Source organism: Columba livia, chromosome 1, assembly GCF_036013475.1.
Source record: "Columba livia isolate bColLiv1 breed racing homer chromosome 1, bColLiv1.pat.W.v2, whole genome shotgun sequence".
Classification (NCBI taxonomy): Eukaryota; Metazoa; Chordata; class Aves; order Columbiformes; family Columbidae; genus Columba; species Columba livia.
Window position 1 is genome coordinate 207,854,889 of NC_088602.1, and position 14,317 is coordinate 207,869,205.

The 14,317-nt window shown below is 43.4% G+C and overlaps 1 protein-coding gene across 4 annotated transcripts in view; it reads left to right on the forward strand.

Annotated features, from left to right (window-relative positions):
* LOC102090507 (interleukin-2 receptor subunit alpha) overlaps window positions 1-11,567 on the forward strand; it is an 18,027-nt gene extending 6,460 nt beyond the window's left edge. For 2 of the 4 annotated variants that reach the window (XM_065049308.1, XM_021281596.2), the window contains 7 exons: window positions 4,161-4,343; window positions 4,536-4,670; window positions 4,962-5,198; window positions 6,471-6,512; window positions 7,433-7,480; window positions 8,391-8,454; window positions 9,517-11,567. In XM_065049308.1, the coding sequence (XP_064905380.1) occupies window positions 4,208-4,343; window positions 4,536-4,670; window positions 4,962-5,198; window positions 6,471-6,512; window positions 7,433-7,480; window positions 8,391-8,434 (642 nt within the window). In that variant the 5' untranslated portion in view covers window positions 4,161-4,207 and the 3' untranslated portion in view covers window positions 8,435-8,454; window positions 9,517-11,567. Of the gene's footprint in view, window positions 1-1,833; window positions 1,981-4,160; window positions 4,344-4,535; window positions 4,671-4,961; window positions 5,199-6,470; window positions 6,513-7,432; window positions 7,481-8,390; window positions 8,455-9,516 lie in introns of all 4 variants that reach the window. The other 2 variants (XM_021281594.2, XM_065049307.1) reach the window with 2 other exon arrangements.
* Window positions 11,568-14,317: the final 2,750 nt, after the last annotated feature.

A 14,317-nucleotide genomic window follows, 5' to 3' on the forward strand; every position in this document is an offset into this window, starting at 1 on the left:
CTGGGAAGAAACCCAAGTGCTGAAAGAAGTGACGGTGATTTAGCTAGTGGGTTTATTTCCCCTGAGTCTAAATAATGACCCTGGATGCTGAAGGTAACCAAAGGCAGTTAAGCTTTATTTAGCACATGGCAATGAACTCACAAAAGATGGGGCATGGCAGGGTATTTTGCCTGGTACCAACCTCCAATAACTCCTATGTGATATCTGATGGCTTATGTGGAGGTCCTAGATGCCCTAAGACACCTCGAATGGCATCAAGTGTCATTGCTTAAGCAGGAATAGCAGGAATCCCACCTATCTTGTGGCTCAGATGACAAGGAATGGCCTACAGGTCTCAGAAAACTTATCAAACTTAATTTTGGGAGTACACCAGAAGATGCAATAACTGCTTGTTAAATTTTATGTTTCACAGATGTCTAGCGTCTGAATTCACTAGTCTCCCTCTAATTTGAAGGGCATGTCTCTATCCACTATGTGATAACATTTGAAACCAGTTCCAAAATATCCAGAAATGCTGTTGGCACCAAAAATCCAATAATATGGGGAGAAATGTGGATTCTCAGTTGCTGGAGGAGAACTACATATTCTAGCAATTCTGCACCTGATAGTAGTGCTAAATCCCATAACACTATTACACCAATGTCTCTGTTTGACCCATTTCAATACATCATGTTAGTACCTCTAAGTGCAAAGAAATGGAGTCACAGGGAATTTTTGGGGTGTAGGAGATGAGATTGGTAGGTGGGGGCTGATTAAGCTTGTGAATGAAGGAAAGGGAGGACTAAGGACATCAGGATTAAAAGAGAAGGAAATAGGGACACACAACACCTTGTCACAGGGATAGAGAATTGGAGGATGTAGGAAGGGAAAATGAGGATGCAACCAAAACCCCAAGAGATGTGAAGGTGATGTGAGAACGTTATTTTAATCCGATATTAGCAGAAGTGTAGCCCTGGAGTAGCTGTGGAGGGATGCAGAATCCAGAAAGAGCTGGGCTGTGCAAAACTGGGCTACCAGTGGCTATGAGGCAGGTGGCACCTAGAAGTGCTGGCCTTGTATAAGATTTGTGTTTGCATATCACACTAACTCAAACAAATTGACAAACTAATTCCCAACCAGGTCCAAACCAGCAAAAAAACCCAAAGTTAATCTGTCCTAAAAATGTAAAAAGTCAGAAAACTTGTCGAGGAGTAAATCTACACTCCCATTCCTTAGTTTCCTGGCTTCTTCCCATCCCTTGGTTCTTTTATCACCCACACAACAGGGATGTTGATTTTTTAGGGGCAAACCATCAGTTTCCTCAGGCACAAAGACTGAATGAAGTTCTAGAGATGATTCACTCCAAAGGTTGTTCTGTGTAGGCAATTTGATCCATACCTCATCAGATCTGCTTCTTCTCTGCACAGTCTGCCCACAGTATACCAGGAGGTCTAGTGCCATCAAACAGCCATGCACACCTACATACCACCACCTGTGGCCCCTGCAGCTTTGGAAGACACTTATTCTTCCCTGATGGGAGCTTAAATACAGTAACTAGCTTGAACCTGAGGTGCTGCTAAATGGCAACGCATGGGGAGCTCTTTTGGGTTTGATGGCCAAACCATAACTTCCATTCTCAGGTAGACTTCATTGAGTGTGCGGTCATTATCATGAGTTATTATCACATCTACTGCCACAATGCCTGGAGTGCTGGCTGATAGTTAGGATTCGTTTGTGTTGGGCATGGTATGAATAGCTGATCAACACATGTAGTTTAGAATCCAAATATAAAGCGACAAAGTACAGAAGTAATGCTAATCAGTATGATGGTGCCTACTTGTTCTTGAAAAATAGGTAAAAGACCACTTAAAAAAAGCACCTCTGAAGATATCTAGGATACTTAAAGACAATGAAGAGGAATAATGGCAACTGGTATCTTGAAATGTCCATGTTCTGGCACGGCGCCTCCCAGTGTGAAGACTGCCACAAGAAACCCAGAAGGTGATGACTTTGATATCAAACCCATTGGTGGGGAGATCTAGCATGGGAAGAGAAGCCAATGCTTTGAAAGGATATGATGGTTGATGAGGAGAAAGTTCTTGAAAATGGGAGCAAAATACTTGACATGACAGTGAAGCAGTTAGCAGTCAGCAGAGGGAAGCAAACAGAAGGTGACAATGAGACCTAGGAAATTCATCTTTCCAAATGCTTTCTGGATCAGAGACAGGAAGGTGACTGTAAAGGCCAAAGCAGCAGTGGTCTAGATGTAAGAGGAGCAGAGTTTGAGTGATGTGGGTGAGATGAAAAGGCTGGATCCTAGGAATGTTACTTGAGATCCATCTGCCACGTGGATGAGTTGATCCAAGGGTACCAGCACAGTGGATTTTGCTCACTGTCACCCATGTGCACCATCTCTGCACAATCCCTGTTTGACAGTGCAAGTTCAGAAGAACTCTGACTTCATTTAATCATCGATTGAAACAACAGCTGCCCTTTATTATGAGTAGGTTAAATGCTGTGGGTTTTCTTAAGAAGAGACTAAAGGGTTGTAGGTTTTAGTGCCTCGTGCTGAGATTCAGATCTGCAGTCTGCTTCAAAGTGGCTTTTGAAGTCTTGAGGGAAACATGCTTTTAGCTTTCAGGGAAAGTGAGAGTACATGATCTCGACTTGCTGCTAATCTGATAACTCTTTAATTTTAATCACCCTGACAGTCTGTGGTAAACCATGTGGTTAACTATTTCGGGTATAGCTGCTTCTCTCAAAGCCACAGTCTGATGTAGTTTACAAGGCGAATCCTTTGATAACACAAAGACAAAACGGGATTAAAACACCCCTTATGCAGCTTAGCTGTTAAAACACTCACAATACTTTTCAAGGTTGCCTTCGTCAAACTTCATGACTTTTACTAGCGGCAAGATAATGAAAAGTAAAAAAGGGCAGAAAATATCAAAGTGAGAAGATGATGGGTGGCCCTGAAAGAAAAGGGCATTGCAGGGCTAGGTCTGGGAGTCACTGACTGGGTTGCTCTTGGCAACACATGGCTTTGTTTCAAGAAGCCACTTTGGGAGTCAAGGGCAGGTGCCAAATGATGAGCAACTATCAGGGATTCAAGGCCCTTTCACAGTCATTCTTGCTGGTTGCTAAGGCTGCGTCGATTATGGCTGCAGAAAATGCGAAGACGTGATGACTAAGAAATTTTACTCCTAATAGTTGTTGCTACTGTGCGTAAGCATGAAGGGCCACAGATCATGCACCTGAAGGTCTAAAGTGACAGCCCAAATGCAACCAGCCTGTTTTAGCTTTGAATTACTCAGCCTTTAGACCTTAGATAATCATTCAGTAGCGCCTTTATCAACTTCTGGGTCTCCTGCTCAGCTTCAGTGGTCTTTTCAAATGCATTGAAAGGATCCAACTTAATTCATTGCAACTGATTGAGAAGTATATTTAGATATGATTTGTTGATGACACTGCACTTCACGTCCTTGTTTTGGGACAAGTTATATTTAGGTTTGCAAACTTATTTCCTAGTAAGCTGCTCATTGGTGTGCTCAAACAGAACCGAGAGCCTACTCCCCTTTCTAATGTTTGATTATAGATGATTGGAACTTTTAATTACTTAATTTTCCTTGTTCTGCCTCATTCCATAAATACAGGGCTTCCCACTCTGGTGCAGGCAGCAGCTCTACAATATGATCATGTACAGCATTAAGAAGCTGCTGCAGAACATCTTTGCTTCAGCATTCTTTCTCCTCTAGGAGAAACACAAGGGTGTCAAATCAGACTCTCCTAACTAAAAGAGTGTAGACAAATACAGGCTTCACAGCACTTCTGAAGACAATCCCAAGGGATTTTTCTGCATCCTGAACAAATCTATACTTATAAAATCAACAGCAACAAGTAACTCCAATGTGAAGAAGGCTTTGGATGGTGGGATTGTTCTAAGATTAAAAAATGTTTACTTAAAATAACTAATAGTTTTGCTAGACACTCTGAGCATCTCCATGGCATAGAGACAATCAAAATAACAAAGTTTTGCCACCCTCATGTTTCCTTCATGACATCCACTTTCATCCCTCACCTGGGATTTTAGCCCTGGGAGCAGAATTAGGCTTACTGAGCTCTGCTGTTGATAAGACAGAAAGATGCACAGGCTGTCCTGACTCTCAGGTTTCTGTTTGCAGAAGAATGCCCAGCTCTTCCATGGACCAAATTTGCTGTTTCTGCTGAAATGTATCCACTGGGGACCAAGCTGTATTATGAATGTGACAGTGGCTACACAAGAAGAAGTGGCCAGTACCCAGGAATTCAGTGTAAAGAGAAACAGGGGCTCGCCTCTTGGGTCTACAAGGAATTTGAATGCATTGGTAAGTGATTATTGTCCTTTTTCTACACTCGTAGTAGTGTTTTTCCAATGAGTTAGTCAGATGCATCTGGGTACTGTTCTTCTGTGCTTATCTTTGGCAATTAGAACTCGCAACAATTCTATCCTGACTCTAAAATTTCAGGTGCTCTGGCTTTGCTCTTCTATTCATGCTACTGTAATTCAGCACATATAGTTTCTCCCACAGATGAGAAAAAATTGTTGTCAATGTCTCCCACAATGGAGATAGATTTTACACAGAAGCCGGAAAGAAAAACACAGAGCCCTGCACCCCAGAAGCAAGAAAACCTGTCAGAGTTTGGTCAGAAAGGTAAGACCCCATTCATTACTGTTACACTGATTTTTGTGGAAGTGGTGTAAGAATGATGAGTAATGTTAAATTATTTTGTCAGACAGAGAGAAAGAAACAATTGCTATAATACCTTGGCTGAACGAGTGATACAATATAAGTGAATGAGCATTTTATATCCTAACAAAGAATTAAGAAGGCTTGGTATATCCTGCTTCTCTGTATCTTGTAACAATACAGATTATGTTGTTTCAAGAGCAAAAGCAGCAGGTAAAACCTGTTTTAACCATGTGCTGCCTTGTGACCTCACAGATTTTTGTGGTCCTCCCAAGACTATTCCACATGCATCTTTAAGCCTGAAAGGACAATATTATGTGGGGCAAGTACTGCATTTCAAATGCCAGAGAAGTTACGATAAGCAAACCCCCACCTCTGGCACCAGCACGTGCATGAAGGTGAATGGTGAAATTACCTGGACGCCCCTTGCCATGCAATGCACCAATGACAGCAGCTATAGCGACGAGTCTCTTCCGCAGACTATTGAGCCAGGTAAGGTGGTTGCTTTGGCATCACATCAGTGTCATGATCTGCTCATGCAGGGTCCAGAACCCCACCAACTCAGCACATCAGTCCTAGGGAACAACCTGCTTGAGGTTCGGGATGGAGAGATCAACGGCCTCAGGACTCTGACACTGATGGAGATGTCATCTCTGATTGACAGAGGTGACATCTCTGGGGAGAACATAGCTGCATCCTACTTTGTCTTGGATGTCCTTTCATACTAACTGCAGAACTGCAGGAATTTGTGAGCAGAAAAAGAGCCATGCTGTCATATACTGGGAGGCCACACTTTGAATCCTGGTGTCAGTTTTGGGCCCCTCATGACATGAAAGACACTGAGGTGCTGGAGCGAGTGGAGAGAAGGGAAGTGGCTGGGGAAGTGGCTGGAGCACAAGTGTGATGGGAGCGGCTGAGGGACCTGGGGGGTTCAGCTGGAGAACAGGAGCTGAGGGGAGACCTTCTGATCTCTGAACTGCCTGAAAGGAGCTTGGAGCCAGGGGGGGTCAGGCTCTGCTCCCCAGGAACAAGTGATAGGATGAGAGAAAATGGCCTCAAGTTGTGCCAGGAGAGGTTTAGATTGGATATTAGAAAAAACGTCCAATAGGGTTGTCAGGCATTGGAACAGGCTGCCCAGGGCAGTGGTGGAGTCACCATCCCTGGAGGGGTTTAAAAGATGCATGGATGAGGTTCTTAGGGAAGCTCCTGAAAGGAGCTTGGAGCATGGAGGGTGTTGGTCTCTTCTCCCAAGGAACAAGCAATAAGACAAGAGGAAATGGCCTCAAGTTGTGCAAGAGGAGGTTTAGATTCGATACTAGGAAAAAATTCTTCCTGGAAAGGGCTGTCAGGCATTGGAACAGGCTGTCCAGGGCAGTAGTGGAGTCACCATCCCTGGAGGGGTTTAGGAGATGCGTAGATTAAGTTCTTAGGGACATGGTTTAGAGACAGCATCAGGTTAATGGCTATTGAAGGTGGAAGGACCCAGCTGTCTACCACCTCTAGAGTCCTCAGGTTTTCATTTTTCATTTCCCAACCTCCTCTGAGGCAGGTGAGTGTGATTGGGCTGAATTTTAAAGAGGTGGGAGACAATGCAAGGTCAACACAAGAGGACTTTAGAATACCAGGCCATGTGGTAGAGCAGGATGGTTTGGGCACTTGGCCATCGTTGCCTCTCATCACTGCCCTGAGTGTAGGGATGAATCTCCTTACTCACTGGGCACACTTTTTCAGCATTAACCCAGGACTTTCTCCCCTTCTTTATAGATCCATCTGTTTCCCTGTGGTGCCCAGTTCAAAGTGATCCAGGTACAGCAGTCACAATTTGTTGTTTGGTCTTTCCTTCTCCTTCAGGACAGTCATTTATTTTTCCCCATTGACAATTTCACTTGGTACTATCAGGATGAAGGAACTGTTTGCTGTGATGGAAATAACCCATCAATATGCCGGTCCTAGAAAATTATACAACCTATTGAATAGTCGGAGATTACAAATATTTGAAATTTTTTAAATTAGGATTATGAAAAGCATAAGGCTGAAGGATAAAATAGGCCATCTTGGCTTTGCATTCGACAGAACAATAATTTCAGTTTCCTGCAAAAGTACACTCAAACCTGAGCAAGGTCTGGTCTTTGTAATTGGTGCAACAAATATTTATTCCCAAAAAGTGTTGCCTTCCTCTTCGTTATGATGGGGCTAGATAAGGAATATCCTCCCCTTTCTCTGTTCTCCTCCCAGCATCCAACACAAAGAGATTTATCAAGAGACCACTCTTACATGACTTCTTGTTAAAAACCTGCTGATTTACTGGCTCTACTTCAGAGCTTCTTATTCAGGATAAGGAAGAAATTCAATTAATTTCTTGCACTAGGGAAGTTTTGGGTTGCATTTCTGGGGAAAAAGAGTTCCTGTTTGAAACCATGTTTCCAAATCCCAGCTTGGCACCTTGAAAATAATCCTTCCTGGTTTCATATGTAATACAGGTCTTTGCTGGATCCCATTCCCTGGAAGATACAGTTCACTTCATGCCCACCATTAACAGGTATTAGGTCAGCATATATGTTGATATCCAGGATGGAAACATCTAATGGTGGCCAAGAAGCAAACATGGCAATTATTAAGTCTTGTCTACAGAGGGAGAGCTGTCAGACCTAGCTTGGCTCCATCCTCATCATTGCTTTGATGAAGGGCAAATTGATATAGAACCAAGACTTTCTCTCTCTTTTCAGGTTCGCCTCATCCATCCTGTTCCTCACCTGTGATGCTGCCAGTGACAGGTATGCCATTTTGTCAACTGTTAATTACAGACTTCACCCCAGCCCACAGGGCAGTTACTTTGCCTTGTTCTACCAAAGAGAACCATCTCTGTTACAAGAGATAATAAATATACTGCAAGACCCCTCTACATCAATGTATTGAGTGAGAAGTTAGTAAAGAAAATGTAAATAGAGACTGTTTAAGCACTTAAGCTTTTTTTAAAGAGGTTGTCAAAGACTCATAAGGGATATAAAAGAAATAGGCCAACGCAAAGTCTAGTTTTTAAATGCAATCATTTTCAGATTCTTTCTCTGTGATTTTCTGTGAATTCAGTGAATAACTTCAACTGGAAAAAATAAAAAAGGAAAAAATATAAATATTTAAACTATGTGTTTCTTTCACATTTTCAAAGGAGTAAAAAAAAAACCAGCAAATAAAGTATTTTGTCATAGCTAAAGTGATGCATTTAAATGAGTCTGAAGGGATTTTTTTTCCCCGTCTTCCATTCAACCATTAGCTGCTAAAACAGAAATTGTCTCTTACTGTGCATACACTCAAGACTTCGTTTGAGGACTCTTGATTCCAGCTGGAGTCTGCTGACAACTGTAGCGCACATTGTAATAAGGAGGAATAACAGAGTGAGATAAAGAAAGGGAAGGAGGAGCATTGCAAACTGTGCCAGAGACCGCGGCATCACTAGTCCCTGGTTATTTGGCCACAGGTGCTCTCTATTTGCCCAGGTGCTCTCTGGCTGGGTCTTGTTTGCCCCAAGGAGCAAAGAACTGGGGCAATATGGGAGAATTATTGGCTCTAGGCATGGGGGCAAGATAAGGCCCTCTCACAGGTCTTGCCTGTTTCTCCCAGTTGGAGTAATTGCAATAATTACTGATAAAACCAGGTGCTAACTGTGATGATTTTCTGTTTTAACAGCTATCGTTTTTGTTCTGCTTATCATTCCTACTGTTTTTGTGTGACTCACCAAGCAGAGAATACGGTAAGTGGGAAGGAACCAGGAAAATGTGAAGTCTAAAAGAAAAAAGGGGAAAGATATCGCCTGGATCAGGCATCTCACTATTGCACTGCTTAGATTTCTGGGTATCTTCTTTGGTATTAAATGAATGCCCCTGGATTTGGGGTTGTCTGGTTCAGCTATTAAATACTGGCACAATAAAAGGAGGAATCAGAGCTTTTGAAACCAAAAAGCACCCTTTGTCCCAGCCATTGTGGAGCTGAGAATGGCAGTTCAAGTAACAGGTGGAAAATGAATCTGGTGGGGAAATTAAGGTTAATTATGCAAATATGTTGGTTTCAGATAGATTACACCACCAGTCTTTTTCTCTCTGTCTAACCTGTGGGAAGTCTGGTGGAGCATCTGCCACCACAACCGCATCGTTCTTTTCCCTTCATCCCCCTGAATTCTCAGTCATGTCGTGACAACTTTGTACTTCAGACTTATTTTAGTCTGGCCTCCTCACTGTTTCTGTTACTACTCTGAGATGCACAAAGGCTGTTCCTGTTCACAGGCTCCCCAGCCTAGTTAATCCAAGATGTCCCTATTTGACATTTGGGAGTTCTCCATTTCTCCTCTCTCTTTGCTAATCCTCATCCCAATTTCTCTTCATGTTCTTTACTAATTACCAATCAGCTCTGCTCCACTGAATGGAGATTTTTCTTGAAAAGGAGGAGGGTAGGACCTTGTGAAATCACCATCAGCTGTGCTTTTTTTGCCAGTTTATGGTAAGATAAAGCCATAAGAAAGGCTTGACAACACTTTGAAACATGTTTTAGTGAAGATGGTGAACCATGGTTTAGATTGCCTGGGCCATTGTGTGATTTCTGAGAATACGAGAGGTGAAAAATTGTCGAGAATGATCTGCATTTCGCTGGCCCCGTGGTGGAACAAGTGATGAAATAGCCAATACCAGATGAAATAGTAACCGAGATCCTAAGTGGTGTCTTCTGCAAAAAGTACTGAGTGGTTTCTCATAGTAAATATAGAAGAAATCATAGAAAACTGCCTCTTTCTAGCTTTAATAAAGTCTCTTTCCTGCTGTAGAGAAGAATTCTCAGGGAATTGCAGCGTTTGGATCCAAGCTCTTGAAATCAATGCCTTGCCACAGAAGAAATCAGATTGTACCAGAAACTCCAAGACCGGTGGTGGCAAAAGAGGAGGAAGCCTGGAGCCTCAAATCCAATGTGTGAAACAGGCCAAAAATGTTACCATTTAATTCTTATGGGGACAGAGTGACTTTCCACCTACAGAGCGTGGGTGGAGGGAGTGCACCTCATCCTTGACAGACAGGGAAAGAGCCCTGCCTGAAACTGCTTCCCAGAAACGCTTCTCCTCCTCCTCCTACCATATAGCAGATGTATTGCTATTAGAATATATCTGCAGCCTCTCCCAAGCGACCAGGCGTACACATGGACCGCTCACCCAAGCATGTTTAGATTACAGCACCGTCATTACAGCCCACACACCACCTTTCCACAACGAGAGATGCTGGACACCTGATGTCCCCCTTCCCTACCCAGACAGGTCAAACCCAGTCACGTACATTTGTCATCACTACTACACGATTCCTCAAGCTCAGAGAAGGATGCTGCAGATTGTGACAGTTGATTATTTTGACAGCTCTTTTCATAGCTGCAGAGCATCAAAGAACGTGCCACAAAGGCATTTGAGGATGGACTCAAGCATCCACAGTACTTGGCATGTATTATTGGGAATTTGTGGAGTTTGAATAGTCTTTGGCCTCTTTTTTTTGCCACATTCAGCCTGGTAGGTTGGGGTTCATCTGACAAGATGCAAGCATCTATGTCCGACAATAGGAAGGAACAAGTCCCTTCAGAGAGCAGTTCTTCTCACCCTATTGCCTATATATATGTGCATATTTATTTATTTATGCCACATATATATTTATATACAGGTCAAATGACTCATGGTTTGAAGCCACTTGTTTCTCTACATTGACTCTAAATCGTGCCCAGATTGACCAGACTAGCTATAGATGCTTACATGGCTAAAAGCAAAACAAGATTAATCCCTTCCTTGTAATTCAGGAGGCATGAGATCCTAGTAACGTTTTCTATTTTATGATAGAGTATACGTGTCATTGATTTACTGGCGCGTGTTCCTGTTGAGTTATTCTCACTCCGTACCCTTGATATTTATATTTTCCACGGCTTTTTTTATTCCTGTTGGAATAGGACATACTTGTACTATGTATCTTTATAAAGATGGAAATGTAATGGTCTCTTAGATGCTGTTATTTTGTATGGGAGCAAACAACAACCTGTATTTACACGACAGATGACAGGTTTTCACACCTGTCAGCTACTCTGGAGGCTGCAAGCAGTGGTACTAAGATCTTCTGCTTCATTCGGTCGATGCACGTTACTTATTGATAAAAGACCTCGGTTAAGAGCCGCAGTTACGCTGTCATGTCTTGTCCTGCTCAGGGCATTTTGCTGGAGAAGGCTAATATTTCATCTGCTCCTAGCGTGCACGTTTTTATGCTGATAACAAGAGAAGAGTCATATGTCTCCTACTGCTCCAGTGGTTTTTCATCCTTCCCCTAGCCAGCTTGGTTCAGGGAATCTCTCTCTCTGTATTTTGTCTTTGTTTCTTGGAGATTAAGGGAGACACACTGCTGGTAAGGGACCTGCAAGCAATAATGGGTTACATACTGGACAACTATTATAATGTTTAATTTTCCTAGCTATTAATGTCTACATGAAGAGTCTGAACCCAGGTCACCTCCAGCACGGGAGCTGTATCTGCACTTTGTTGGGAAGCTATAACTCCTAGTTGAGCTGTACTTTACCTTTCAGTAGGGTTTGTTAGCCCTCTGGAGAAATGTTTGCATCTGAGGTTTGATCCTCCAACACAACACACACAGAGGACATGGAAACAAGTAGGACCCATCCTGGGAGCAAAAACCCACCCCTGGAAGAGACTGTGACCAAAGGGACACCATCACTGTTGTGCCTTCTCCATGGCTACTCTTATGAGATGTGGTGGTTAGTATTTTTATTTTGTAGACTTGGATTTTCTCAGCATAGAACAACTAATAAACTATAACAATAAATTGTTTTGGGTAATTGAAAGGCAGCTTGTACTTCTTGCTATTGATTGAAACTTTGAAAAATCCAATATTTATTTTCTGTTACCCACACATTTTAACAAAAGGTATCACAAATCCAGCAACACATCGCAGGAAGGTTTATTCTAGAGACCTGTGCTGAAGCTCACATCACACATGTACTATCACACCTGACCATTAAAATGCTGACGACTAAAAATATTTGGGCAAGAGCAACTCCAGCAACGAGGTCTCCAAAATAGATAATGGAAACAATTAATAGATTTGTACGTTCTTGTACCATGGCCAGGAACCCAAGTGTGAGAAAATGTGTTTTTCCAGAAGTCTGCTGTGTAGAAGTCATCCTGCACAATGCAATGTGCCATCATAGGTACATTCATACAGGTGTCTCCATGTGAGCTGGGCACTAGGGCAATAAGAGGGGTCTAGAGAGACTCGGCTATCAAATTCAGGTGTCCACCCAGGTCAAATAGCTGTCCAGACCCCATGGACAGTATCAACTAGATCTCCAGTGACTCTACTGGGAGCTCAGACTCACATAGAAACACCTACATATTGATCTGGTTGCCTAAATATAGATATGTTCTGAGACACCCAGGAGTGTCAGGGCCATCTACATAGGGCTGGAAGCTACAACACAGGACCTATGGGAGGCCTGTCCTCTACACTCCTAGCTGGAAGACAAGCCTGCAGAATTGCCCCCATGTGTTATACTATAAGATGTCTCAATAAGTGAGCCAGATTCCAGCCTCAGAAGTCACCAAGACCTGCAGAATCTGCTACTCACCTCGCTGAGGAACCTGACAAAAACATTTCCTGCCGCCCTAATACAAAATAATTCCTCGAGTTTAAATTTAAGCTTTTTTTTTTTTTTTGGTTGCAATGACAAATAAAAACCAGTAACAGGTCAGAAGATTATGCACAGGTACTGCTCAGTGCCCCAAAATAGCCCTTGTCTTAGACAATTTTGGCAGTAGATATAAGGGAAGGGTGAGAGTGCAAGGAGGTGGTGAAACAGTACAGACCTGTCGCCCAGTGAACACCTTAACACTGCAGCTACCTACACATTTTTTAGATTGATTTTTATATTTTCTGTAGGAATAATAGCATGACAGGGCAAATATGTGCTCATCTATGGAATACAAAGGCATCTGAGCAAAGACTTCAGGACTCCAGCAAGCACCAGCTCCACCAGTCATTTCCAGGTCTCTAATTCTCTAATTCTTTTCCCTTCCAATCTTTCTGCAGAAAAAAATCAGGAAAGATATTATTTAACCAGATTTTACTTTTAAAGCTGCAGGGTGGAGTGGTGCTTTTCCAGGGCCTGGGCTCTGGCACTGCTGCTGCATAAATGGTTTTAGGGCTTTTGGCAAAAAATGAAACTGGTTCTTCTACCTTGCCAACAGGGTCCACCTTCTCATGTCTTCCTAACACAGCCCCTTCAGCCATCTGGGGGGTTGGAATAGATGAGCACTGCTGAGAAGGTCTTGGGAGTTCTGGTCGACAACAGGTCGACCACGAGTCACCAATGTGCCCTTGTGGCCAAGAAGGCCAATGATACCTGGGGTGGTTAGGAAAAGTGTGACCAGCAGGTCAAGGGAGGTTGTTCCTCCCACTCTGCTGTGCCCTGGTGAGGCCACATCTGGAGTTCAGTGTCCAGTTCTGGGCTCTCCAGTTTAAGAAGGACAAGGAATTGCTGGAGGAGTCCAGTGTCAGGACACAAAGACGCTGAGGGGTCTGGAGCATTTTCCTGATGAGGAGAGACTGAGAGAGCTGGGGCTGTTCAGCTGGAAAAGAGAAGCTGAGAGGGGATCTCATCAATGATTATAAGTGTCTCCAGGGTGGGTGTCAGAGGATGGACCAGACTCTGTTCAGTGGTGCCCAACAATAGGATGAGGGGCAACGGGCACAGACTGAAGCACAGGAGGTTCCATCTGAACATGAGGAGAAACTTCTTTCCTTTGAGGTGCCAGAGTCTGGACCAGGCTGCCCAGAGAGGTTGTGGAGTCTCCTTCTCTGGAGACATTCAAACCCACCTGGACACCTTCCTGTGTGATCTGCTCTGGTGAACCTGCGTTAGCAGGTGGGTTGGACTGGATGATCTCCAGAGGTCTCTCCCAACCCCAACCAGTGTGTGAGCTTTGAAGATCCCTCCCAACCCAAACTATTCTGTGGTGCCATGATGTACCACCTACAGACACAGGGTAGGTGCCAGGACCTGGCTGTGCAATGCCCTAGAAGTCCAGCAGCACCAAAAGCTCCCAGATCTTCAGAGAGGCTCCTGGTGACAATGTCACCGTAGGTGTCCCCAGGAAACCACCCACCTCCTCAGGGAAGCTGGTGGCAGCACCACTGTGAGATAACAAGAAAGCTGATTTAGTTTGGCAGGTCTGGGGCAGGGGGTGGGTATCAGAAACACCCTGCTTCAGCATTTCCAGACCGAAATTCTCAGAATTTCCATTTTAAGGGGAATTTGGAAACTCTTGGGGTTTTGTTCTGATTCACACTGAAACCACAGTTTGAAATGACAAAATTTCCTGTGCACAAGTAGCCCTGTTTTCCAGCTCGCTCTGCTCAAAAGCAAAGGTTTCTCTCTCCTCCAATTCTTTGTGTTTTTGTGCTGCTCAACCTCCCTCAGTCTTTGGTAAAGTTCTGATTTAAGGCAGATTAAGACAAAAATAACAAAACTGAATGTTTTAATACTCTCTTTTTCAGCCTTAGCTCACAGTGCACAGTAAAATGAAGATAATTCTA